The sequence below is a fragment of the Arachis ipaensis genome, chromosome B8, assembly GCF_059453495.1.
Source record: "Arachis ipaensis isolate K30076 ecotype BB chromosome B8, ASM5945349v1, whole genome shotgun sequence".
In the NCBI taxonomy this organism is placed as follows: domain Eukaryota; kingdom Viridiplantae; phylum Streptophyta; class Magnoliopsida; order Fabales; family Fabaceae; genus Arachis; species Arachis ipaensis.
In genome coordinates this window covers 115,546,609-115,559,366 of record NC_142443.1, presented here as the reverse complement: position 1 = coordinate 115,559,366, position 12,758 = coordinate 115,546,609, and the positions used below count along the sequence as shown (strand labels likewise).

At 34.9% G+C, this 12,758-nt stretch overlaps 1 protein-coding gene across 1 annotated transcript; it reads left to right on the top strand.

The window, feature by feature from the left end:
- The first annotated feature begins 301 nt into the window (after nucleotides 1–301).
- Nucleotides 302–3,108, top strand: LOC107611377 (small ribosomal subunit protein uS2-like). Its single transcript, XM_088497298.1, has 5 exons — nucleotides 302–596; nucleotides 1,082–1,344; nucleotides 1,517–1,714; nucleotides 2,326–2,551; nucleotides 2,851–3,108. Exons 1-5 carry the CDS (start codon nucleotides 443–445, stop codon nucleotides 2,931–2,933), a joined length of 924 nt encoding a protein of 307 aa, XP_088353424.1. The 5' UTR covers nucleotides 302–442; the 3' UTR covers nucleotides 2,934–3,108.
- Nucleotides 3,109–12,758: the final 9,650 nt, after the last annotated feature.

Genomic DNA, 12,758 nt, shown 5'->3' with positions numbered 1-12,758 from the left:
TTTTAAATTATATCACAGTAACAGAGTGTAACAATATTTATTTAAATATAAAAATATAATAACTTTGATTTAAGTAGAATTATTTTGGCTTCTAGAAATAGAAGATGCAATAATCTTACATATTAATATATTATACAATAAATTTTTAATTTTTTATACATCAAAATTTTTTTGAATTAAAAGTAACAACTATTATTATCAATAAATAAATACTAATAAATTTTTATAATAGAATAATATTTGGTCTGGGCGTAGCCCGGATTTTACACTAGTATATATTTAAGGTCAGGTTTGTGAGTCAAAGCAAGCCCGATTTCAGCCGGCCATAAACACCCTAATGAGAAAAACAGCCCTTTTAAAACCCTAAATCGTGAAACCTTCTTCTTCCTATATAACTGCAACTGCTACGATTCTCTCAAGAGACCAACTCACCTCCCCAACAATGGCCACTTCCGCCGCAACAACCGCCGCAGTGTCGCGCCAGCTCTCGCAGAAGGAGCAAGACATCCAAATGATGCTCGCAGCCGAGGTTCATCTCGGAACCAAAAACTGCGACTTCCAGATGGAACGCTACGTTTTCAAGCGCCGCAATGATGGTAACCCACGCTTCTTTTGATATTTTCTTTGGGGTTATACGACTAGTTTAGTTCTTGAAATCTAATGAAGAACACATATTTGTGTAGTTTCTTTCGGGTCTAGATACTCCTTGCTCTTCAATGGGTTTAGCATTGTTTCTTCTATTTATCTTTTCGTGTGTAGGGTTCTTTTTTTGGGAGACATTTTTATTAGTTTGTTATAGACTAGTGTTTGTCAATTGTTCTCGATTTGGTTTGTGCTATTGATTGAAAGGGTCAATTTAATTATTAATAAGGATTTTGACATGAATATGTGTACTTGCATTACCACATTGTTTCCAAAACAGCTTATTATCATAATTTTACCAATGAGTTTCTGATGAAAAAGCAACTTCTGTCCCAAAATTTATGAAACATATACATGCCTTTAATCTTTCCGATGCTTCCCTTTGCAGTAGGAAAATATTTTTATGGCTTGGTTGATTTTTCGTATTCCTTGTCCCCAGGTATTTACATAATTAACCTTGGCAAGACATGGGAGAAGCTCCAACTTGCTGCTAGGATTATTGTTGCCATCGAGAACCCGCAGGATATCATTGTTCAGTCTGCTAGGCCATATGGTCAGAGGGCAGTCTTGAAATTTGCCCAATACACGGGTGCGAATGCAATTGCTGGAAGGCACACTCCTGGAACATTCACTAATCAGATGCAGACATCCTATAACGAGCCTCGCCTACTCATTCTGACTGATCCAAGGACTGATCATCAGGTGCCACTTTTTTTAGACGTTTGAAACTTATTTTATTCACTTGTGTTGAGTGTAGTGGTGTATGTTGTTTCACAATTAACTGTCAATATGTTTTTATGGGAGTTTGAAATTCTGTTATTAGTTTATCTCATTTTGAGTTTGCTTTTCTATTTTTTTTTAAAAATATGTGCAGCCCATTAAGGAAGGTGCTCTTGGAAATATTCCAACCATTGCCTTCTGCGACACTGATTCTCCGATGCGCTATGTTGATGTTGGCATTCCTGCCAATAACAAGGGGAAGCACAGTATTGGTTGTCTGTTTTGGTTATTAGCAAGGATGGTTCTGCAGATGAGGGGTACTATTCGTCCAGGGCTTAAGTGGGATGTGATGGTAAACTAATTTTTGCTCTTACCGGGTTGAACTATTGTTATTTTGTAGCTCTTTTAGATTTATTGTGTTTCACAATGTTTGCATTGCAAATGTCTCATCTCGTATGCACTTATTTAGAACAATCTTTCTTGCAGTACATACAGGTGTAAAAAATTTGGGTAATTCACATGATAAAATAGTTTGGGGTTCAAAATTATGCAGATGTCCTAAACCAATTTTGTTACACGCCTGTCCTAAACACCTTTATGTAATTTACTACTCAGCATGCTAAATCGAATTCATCTAATTCGATTTATTGTTGGAGAAGCGTGTAATATGTAAATCGAATTAATCTTATTTGTCTTACCACTATTCGATCTACTATGTATATGTTGTATAGTGGTAAATCAAATCAGATTAATTCGATTTACATATTACATTTCGATTTACATAAAGGTGTTTAGGACAGACGTGTAGCGAAAATTGGTTTAGAACATCTGCGTAATTTTGAACCCCAAACTTTTTATTCATCTGAATTACCCAAAAAATTTTATATTTTATCAAAAGATCGTTGTCTTATTATGTTGTTTCCTTTGAACCTTAGCTAAATTATGTCAACTTTTCATGTGTAGGTGGATTTATTCTTCTATAGAGAACCTGAAGAGGCCAAGCAACAAGAGGAAGAGGAATTACCAGCTGCCCCAGAATATGCCATTCAAGATTTTGGTGCTGCTGGCATTGCCGGCTTCCCTGCAGCTGATGGGGAATGGGGGGCTGTTACAGCTGAACAATCCTGGACTGAACCAGTTCCTCAACAACCCATTGCAGCTGCTCCTGCTAACTGGGCCCCAGACGCTGGTAAGAATAATTGTTTCCACTCTGGATCTGTTAGTCACACACTTAAGTTCAATTTTATCTATTGAAATTTTCTATCTATCAAGTCTTTCTATTTGTTCTCCCATTAGTCTGTTAAATTTGATGCAACATAATTGTTGTATTTGCTTCTAATATGTTCTAGTCAAATAATTCTGGGCTGTTGTTGTGTTGAATCGTTCTCCCTCAATAGTCAATATGCAAGAAAATCGGTACACCTTAACGTAGTTCTGTCGGAAACTGTGATGGCAATATATTTGACCCAAGTTCTTTTGTATCCGCAGCTGCAGGTGATTGGGAGCCAGTTCCAGCTCCACAGGCTTCCGTTCCTACACCCGGAGGTGTTGCCCCCACTGGCTGGGAATAAGCACTCTTAAGATTTAAGCAGAACTCGTCAAAACTGTTCTGAAGAATTTTCTCTTCCTTTAGTGATGTATATTGACACGATTTTTAACAAAACTGTTATTTTAGAGTAAAATTTTGTTTTATGTTCTGGTTGATCCTTCAAAGATACTCAATATATTGAGAAAATTAGTGATCAATATCCGACATTCTTCGTTCTAATCAACATTACCTTTAAAGTAGCATGGACATAATTTAGAATACTGTTTAAAACAGCGCTCTCTGATATTGCATTGATGATCAATTTTCTTTGCTGAAGTATTTCTTGTATTTCTTTAGGGTGTCTTTGGAAATTCAAAGAATTGGAAATAATTTAATTTGTAAATCAATATAAGAATTGATTTGATTTTTAAATATATGAAATCTACAATATAATTAAGATCAAGTTTGAGGCAGCAGTTTTGGGGGTGTTTATTAGTGGTGATGAAAAAGTATGGGATAAATAAAAATTAAATTATTATATAAATATTTAAATCAACTTAATTTTTATTTTTAATTCATTTTATTTTGAACCATATGAAACTGATTTTAAAAATAGTTTCAAATACACTTTTAAGAAATGTACACTAACGAGCCAAAATTGATATGCTTGTATTATTGGCAAGTGCACCAAATCGCATTAAGTAATACTACGGTGAGTAGATATCGTTTATACGAGAATTAACGGATTAAAGCATGCAACGTCTAATTAAATTTTTAATTAGATCAATCAAACATTAACAAGAGGGTTGTGGATCTTGAGTTAGAAGCAAGAACAATGAAAAAGAAAATTGAGAGAGAACTGAGAGAAGGTCTAGAGAATTAGGAAGTAATCAAGGATAGAGAATGTTAAAAGTTTGGGAGATGTTATATTCTTAGAAAAAGCAATGCTTGTGTTTTCTTACTTTGACTCAAGCAAAATCTTTTTACAGCAAATTATTTATAATCAAATTCTAATTCCTTGACAATTTAATTTTTCTTAATTTAATTAATCGCCAATTTCTTGGTCAATTAATTAAGAAAAGAGGTGAAGAACGGTTTCGATTTAAAGCCACACAATTTTCAAAATACTATTCTTAGTCAAGTTAAAAATCATGAGAAAGAGTTTAGAGCTAATTCCAATATTAAATTTTCTAAAGTAATAACGGAATCCAAGACAGAATTATAATATTTTCTAATACTTCTAACCATTAAAAATGAAGAACGAAACTCAATATTGAAAAACTAGAAAAATATGAATCAAAATAAAAAAGACACTCGCATTACTAATCTATAAAAATAAAATAGAGCTCATACCCTTTAACAAGAGAGGTTTAGTTATTCATGGTAGAGAAAAAAACAACTAAAACTAAAGGAGATGTTCGATCAAAGATGGTGTCTATTTTGTGAATCTTGTTTACTTATTTATATCTAACTTCCTAACTAACTAAAACTTAAAAACTAATCTTATCTTTTAAAGAGAAAGATAACTTATTTAAATTCAAATCAAATCTAATCTAAATCCTAACAACCAAATCCTATCTTTCTAAAAGAGGTTGTTGCTAACTAATCATTTAAATCTTGAATCTTGACTTGAAGTGAAGCTTCTTAGGAGTTAGTTAGGCATTTGGCGCTAGACTTGGTGTACTTAGCACTGGGCTTTGAAGCACTTTGAATTGCTGGGAGTGAAAAGTGCACCTGGAGTTGGGTGCCCAATACTTAGAATTTTGGTGGAGCTGGGCGCCAGCCCACTTGTACTTTCTCCCAGGCACGAAGGTACTGGGCTTGGGGGTGTGGGAGCCGGGCACCAATCCTTGGAGCTAGGCTCCTGATTTGGGTGCCTAGCTTGGTGTTTTAGGCATTGGGCTCAGCCTCTTTGAGCCTCGCGCCACCAAACTTATTTTCTTGTTGATTTCATCTTGATTTGCTTAATTATATCCTGAAAACACAGTTATTCTAACACAACTCCAAACATATAACTAGTTATCAAAATTTCATTAAAAACATAAGAATTTTGATTAAAAACTAAGAAACTAATGAAAAAGAAGCATAAAAACTACTTAAAATAACTAGTTATCACAACACCAAACTTAAAACTTTACTTGTCCTCAAGCAAAAAAAGATAAACGGAGTTTAACTTAATGAAAAAGAATTGAAGAGTTCTTGAATTCAAGCCCACATCATAAGTGAGTTTTTGATGATCTCCCTGATTATAAATGGACTTTTCTTATCTTAATGAGTCTTGTATATTTAGGAATCAAGAATATTTGAAAAACTAAACTTCGGATTGTATTATGAAAATCCTTTTAGGATTATGTGATCCTTGAAGTAGTTTTCTTGCAATTTTAATCGGGAAGCGATGTTTGAAGTTCTTGACTTTAAGTGTTTTATCTTAAGGTAGCTCTTAGCAGGTTTTCAATTGATAATATGGACTAGTTAGCTCAAGTTATCGGGTGATAAAGCACCCCTCGAATCTAATTACTCAAACCTCTTCTTGACACAATCACACCACTAGCACATAATTAAAAATTTGTTTATCTAGACATAGATGTCCAAAGCTTCCTTGGACTCTAAATAGTTTGTTTCAAAGCAACTCTTTAATGCGGGCTTTCAATTGATAATCCCGAGCCAATTAGCCCAAGTCATCGGGTGATGAAGCACCCCTCGGATTTAATTTTCCAAGTCTCTCCTTGAAATATAAATATCACAGGAATATAACTGGGTTCTAGTCATTAGTGCTCAGAGCCTTATTGCTTTTGAATATTTATAATTTTTCCAACTTTTTCTCTCTTTCTTTGTTTCTCTCTCTTTTTTCTTTTTGTTTCAAGGATTTTGGATTTTTGGAATCTCATAATATGTCTCTAGAACTTTATTTTGAAGATTCTGTCTCCCTTTTCTTCAAGACCATTCAAATATTTCAATCCATGGAATATAATCATGCTATTATGGACCACCACATTTCAATGAAACTTCTTTGTTAATTATTAAATTTCTTTTATTAAGAACCACCCTCTTTACATCACTGGAGTACCTAAGAACAAGTACAAGTGATAAGCACAAAAAGAGAAAAAAAAAAAAAAGAAACAGAAACATAATGCAAAGAAAGAAAAGGAAAACAAAGGAAACAAAGATAAAGTAAAAGAAACAGAAAACGAAAGAAGAAAAACTAACTACCACACACAAATAAAACTACCAATTTCATCATACATCATCATCTTCATTCTCGGTCTCGACCGCTTTCTCCAGAGTTCTTGGTCGCCATCTTCTTAGTCTTACACTTGTCTCCTTCCATGGCCTCTGAGCTTCCTCTTCTCTTCTACTTCGTGTCTACTCTTGATGTAGATGTTCAAAAGGGAAAACTTGCTGTGGGTGTGAGTGCTGGACGGCAGCATAGAGATATCCTGTTCTATCTATAATGTCCAACCAGAATTGTTAGAATCCTCGATAAAACACCTCCACGTCAATCCCATGGGTTTGGGGTTCATTGGGCCCAACTTGAGGCTTAGGTGCAGGAGGAGGAGGTTGCTGCTATGGTTCTTCTTATTACCCCTCAACATGGTATCTTCTTGCTCTTCTTTCCATTACGGCCACGGTGATAGGCCTTGGAAGTTTGATAAGAATGTCTTGCTCAATGCACATCCCAACAACCTCACAAATACGGTGGATGAGGTCCGGAAATTCGAGCCTTGACCTTGAGTCGCAGCTTTGTGCCATAGTTCGGATGTAAGGGGGAATGAGGTTCTCCACTCTAATTTCTTTCCCAATTATGATCGAGTAGATAATGACAGCTCGGTCCACTGTCACCTCAGAGTTGTTAGAGGTAGGGACAAGTGAGTGTTGGATAAAATCCAGCCATCCCTTGGCGATAGGGATGAGGTCCGACCTCTTCAATTGGTTTGGCAGTCTCCTTGCATCAAATTTTCATTGTGTTCTAGAGACACAAATATCATTGAGCATATCTTGCTCTCTTCTGTTGTTCATCATCCTCAAGGTATATTCACAGCAGTTTGGATCGACTGAGCAAGATGGATGAGAAAAGCGAAGAACCCTTCGGATACTCTGAGGCCCATAATCAATGGGTTGGTCTCGAACATAGCTCTTATAGGCCGGTTCCTCACCTTGAGCCTCCTTTTCGTGGCTCAACCAAGCATTAGCATAAAATTCATAGACCAAGGTAAAGCCCATGTTCTTGGTGGATTTGCTAAGACTATCTATTTATGGCGGAAGATCTCAGCTTGAATTACCGGATACTCTTCCGATTTTAAATCAAATCTCACGTGGGAGATTATGGACTTGTGCTTCACCCACGTTCTATATTGGTTCTCATGAAACTGTATATTTTCTTCCCTTTTTTTTTCTTAAACAAAAATATTTTTGAGTTTTGTTTACAGTTAGAAAAGTATATGGCACAACTACAACACCAAACTTAAAGTTTGGCCATATGAAGAGAATGAAATATAAATGAAAAAAGAAGAAAATGCTAAGTATATTTGTTCTGTGTGATGAACGGATACATGCATGTGAATTTGTAATGGAATGGAGTATGCATTGTGTGGTTATGAAGCCTCGGTAAAGTGTGTGGTATGAAAGTGTGCAGAAAGAATAAGCATACAACAAAAACTAAATGCCAATGTCCTAACTATTGAAAGTTGAAAATATAGAGGTACAGAGGCAACATGCTCAGCTTTCAATGCATGTGAATGAACATAATTAATCTTGAAGTGATATATCATGCATACTTGATAATAAATTCTTTGGAAAAAATAATTTATTGTGGCAGTGAATAAAACAAAGAAACAGTAACTATGTATGTGATGAATTTTTAAAGAAAATTTTTACAAAAAAATTTAAAGAAAAAATGTTAAAGAAAATATTTTTCAGAGGATGCATGTTTCAGGTATGCTTGGTGCTGGGCACCAAGCCTCGGAGTTGGGTGTTGCCCTCCAAGAAAACAATGGGGGTGCTGAGCTTGAGGAGTGGGCGTAGGGCACCACTCCAATTTTGTGCCGTTGGGAGCCCTCCTTTGCTTTGGGCGCTAGGCTTCCATAAGTGGAGCTGGGCACCACCCTCTTCACCCTTTGAAGGAGTCTGACTTCCTCTTTGAGCGCTGGGCTTCACACTTATCCTTCTTTTTCTTTCTTTTTTTTTTTGAAAAACAATGTAAACCAAAAAGAAAAAGGTGATAGAAAATTGCAAAAGAACAAAGAAGAAGAGAAAGAAGAAGAATGCAACTATGAAATGCTTAAATGAAAAAGAAATGCAAAATACACTAACCGTGGTTGGGCCTCTCAACAAACACTCTTTTAACGTCACTAGTTTGACATTAAATCTTTTAGGTTGGGAGTTGGATTACTTTATGGCATCTTTCTCTAATGCCATCCTCCATTAGTTGTGCATTCTTTAGCACTTCTTCCTCATCTGTTTCAGAATCTATGAGTTGAAGAGGGTTTTTAAGAGCTCCTCTGTCTACAATCTCTTGAACTAGCGAGTCAATTATGTCAATCCTCATGCAACTCTCGGATTCACTAGGGTGTTTCATGGCTTTGAAAACATTAAAAACCACTTGTTTATTATGCACCCTTAGTGTTAGCTCATCCTTTTGAACTTTCATGAGTGCTCGTCCGGTAGCTAAGAATGGTCTTCATGTTTTCTCCTATCAAGGATCACAAATTTAGCTGGAAAAATGAACTTTCTGACTTTGACCAATGTGTTTTTCACTATCCCATGTGAAAACTTCATTAGTCGATCGGCTAGTTGCAATGAGATCCTTGTGGGTTTCACTTCTTCAATATATAATCTCTTCATCATGGAAAGGGACATCAAATTGATGCTAGCTCTTAGATCAGAAAGAGCATTACCAATAGTGACGTCCCTAATAGTGCAAGGAATTTGGAAACTACTGTGATCTTTTAACTTCTGTGGTAGTTTCCTTTGAATAATGACACTACGCTCTTTAGTGAGAATTATTTTTTCATCTTTCTTGAAAATTCTCTTCTTGGATAACAGCTCCTTCATGAATTTGGCATAAAGTGGCATTTGTTCTAGGAATTTAGCGAAAGAGATGTTGATTTGTAACTTTTTGAAGATCTTTATGAACTTAGAAAAGTTCTTTTCTTGATTTTGCTTCTGTAGCTTTGAGGATATAGAATCCTTGATTCATGACCTTTTGCCTTTTTCTTCTTGGCCTCTATTGGTGTAAGAGCTTTTTCTTCCTCTAGGTTCTCCTCCTTTATCTCTTTTGGAGGTTCTTCAGTTTTTTTCTCATCCTCCTTGAGAAGCTCCTTGTTGATCTCTCTTCTACTCCGTAAAAAATGACCTTGCATTCATCTCTAAGATTTAGGATTGTGTCAATAGGGAAGGAATTTGGAGGCTTCTTGCCAATTGCTTAAGAATTTGCTCCACTTGCACCTCTAGGTTTCTAATTGAAGCTTCTTGATTTTTACAGTTGGCTCTTATTTCTTGCAAGAAGCTTTGTGCTTGTTGCATGAAGGAGGCAATGAATTGGGAAAGCTTTTTGATGAGCAGATAATTTATACGCTTTTTGGCATTATTTTTACATAGTTTTCAGTATGATTTGATTAGTTTTTAGTATATTTTTATTAGTTTTTAAATAAAAATCATATTTCTAGACTTTACTATGAGTTTGTGTGTTTTTCTGTGATTTCAGGTAATTTCTAGCTGAAATTGAGGGACTTGAGCAAAAATCAGATTCAGAGGTTGAAGAAGGACTGCAGATGCTGTTGGATTCTGACCTCCCTGCACTCAAAATAGATTTTCTGGAGATACACAAGTCCAAATGGCACGCTCTCAATTGCGGTGGAAAGTAGACATCCAGGGCTTTCCAGAAATATATAATAGGTTGATACTTTGCCCGAGTTTAGATGATGCAAACTGGCATTCAACTCCAGCTCTCTGCCTTATTCTGGAGTCAAACGCCAGAAATAGGTTGCAAAGCAGAGTTAAACGCCAGAAACAGGTTACAAACTGGCGTTCAACTCCAAGGAAGACCTATACACATGAAAGCTTCAATGCTCAGCCCAAGCACACACCAAGTGGGCCCGGAAGTGGATTTCTGCATCATTTACTCATTTCTGTAACCCTAGTAACTAGTTTAGTATAAATAGGACTTTTTACTACCATCTTTGGATTATCTTTTGATCATGTTTTGATGATTGAACCCTCTTTGAGAGGCTGGCCATTCGACCATGCTTGGACCATTATCACTTATGTATTTTCAACGGTAGAGTTTCTACACACCATAGATTAAGGTGTGGAGCTCTGCTGTTCCTCATGAATTAATGCAAAGTACTATTATTTTTCTATTCAATTCAAGCCTATTTCTTCTCTAAGATATTCATTCGCACACAAGAACATGATAAATGTGATGATTATGTGATGCTCATCATCATTCTCACTTATGAACGCGTGCCTGACAAACACTTCCATTCTACATGCAAACAAGCTTGAATGCATATCTCTTAGCCTCCTGATCTACGATCAGAGTCTTCGTGGTATAGGCTAGAATTATTGGCGGCCATTCTTGAGGTTTGGAAAGTCTAAATCTTGTCTGTGGTATTTCGAGTAGGATCCGGGAAGGGATGGCTGTGACGAGCTTCAAACTCGCGAGTGCTGGGCGTAGTGACAGACGCAAAAGGATTACTGAATCCTATTCCAGTATGATCGAGAACCGACAGATGAATAGCCGTGCGGTGACAGCGCATCTTGGACCATTTTCACTGAGAGGATGGGAAGTAGCCATTGATAACGGTAATGCCCTACACAAAGCTTGCCATAGAAAGGAGTATGAATGATTGGATGAAGACAGCAGGAAAGCAGAGGTTCAGGAGGAACGAAAGCATCTCTATACGCTTATTTGAAATTCTCACCAAGGAATTACATAAGTATCTCTATCCTAGTTTACGTTGTATTTATCTTTTAAGTATTAAAACTCCATAACCATTTGAATCCGCCTGACTGAGATTTACAAGGTGACCATAGCTTGCTTCAAGCCGACAATCTCTGTGGGATCGACCCTTACTCACGTAAGGTTTATTACTTGGACGACCAAGTGCACTTGCTGGTTAGTTGTGCAAAGTTGTGACAAAGTGTGTGAATTACGTTCTGTGCACCAAGTTTTTGGCGCCGTTGCCGGGGATCACAATTTCGTGCACCAAGTTTTTGGCGCCGTTGCCGGGGATTGTTCGAGTTTGGACAACTGACAGTTCATCTTGTTGCTCAGATTAGGTAATTTTATTTTATTTTTAAGATTTTTTATTTCTTATTTTCGAAAATAATATAAAAATTTTTTTTTTCAAAAAAAATTATTTTATGTTCTTCAGAATTTTTAAGAAGGAATTCTAGAGTTTCATGAAACATGTTGAAGCCTGGCTGGCTGTAAAGCCATATCTAATTCTTTTGGACCGAGACTTCCACTCATCAGCACAGAAGCAAGTTGAATGAAGTATCAGCTGTTGTATGTCTGATTTGTATCTGCTAAAGCTTAGCTAGCCATTGGCCATGTCTAGTGTTTTGGACCGGAGCTTTCATTGAAAGCTTGGCTGGCTAGTAAGCCATGTCTAATTCATGGACTGGAGCTTTAGACTAACATTGCAAGATCCCTGGAATTCCTATTAAAAATTTTGAAATCCTTATTTTGCTTTTTTCCAAATAATTTTCGAAAAAATACAAAAAATTTTAATAAAATCATAAAATCAAAAATAATTTGATGTTTCTTGTTTAAGTCTTGTATCAGTTTTTAAGTTTAGTGTCAATTGCATGTTTATCTCTTTCTTGCATTTTTCGAAAATTCATGCATTGCATTCTTCATGATCTTCAAGTTGTTCTTGGTAAGTCTTCTTGTTTGATCTTTAAAATTTCTTGTTTGGTGTCTTTTCTTGTTTTTCATTTGCATTCTCAATTTGTTAGTGTCTAAAGTTTGAAAATTTTTAAGTTTGGTGTCTTGTATGTTTTTCTTTTTCAAAAAAATTTTCAAAAATAAGTTCTTGGTGTTCATCTTGACATTTAAAGTGTTCTTGCATGCATCATGTGTTTTGATTCATAATTTTCATGTTTTGAGTCTTTTGGTTATTTTTCTCTTTCTTCATTAAAAATTCAAAAATAAAAAATATATCTTTCCTTGTTTTACTCATAAATTTCAATTTCAAAATTCTATCTTTTCAAATCTTTTTCAAAAATTAAATATTTTTAATTTATTTTTATATATTTTCGAAATTTTTTTAAAAAAATTGATTTTTAAAATATTTTTCCTATTCTTACTTCATATTTTCGAAAATCTTACTAACATTTAATTTTTAGATTCAAAAATTTCAAGTTGTTACTTGCCTATTAAGAAAGGTTCAATCTTTAAATTTTAAAATCATATCTTTTTGTTTCTTGTTAGTCAAGTAATCAACTTTAATTTTCAAAATCATATCTTTTTAATTTTCAATCATATATTTTTGATTGCTAATTTCAAAATCTTTTTCAAAATCAAATCTTTTTAATTTTTTCTTCAATCATATCTTTTTTTTAATAAATCGCAATCATATCTTCTCAATCAAATATTTTTCAAAATAATTTCAATCATTTCAATCATACCTTTTTCAAAAATCAAATTTCAAAATCCTTTCTAACTTCTTATCTTTTCAAAAATTGATTTTCAAATCTTTTTCAATTAACTACTAGACTTTTTGTTTGATTTTAAAAGTTTTCTATTTCAATCATATCTTTTTCAAAACTCCTAACTACTTTTCTCTCTCCAATTTTCGAAAATCACTAATTTTTTTTTCAAAATTCGTTTTAATTAACTAATTGTTTTAAATTTCAATTTTAT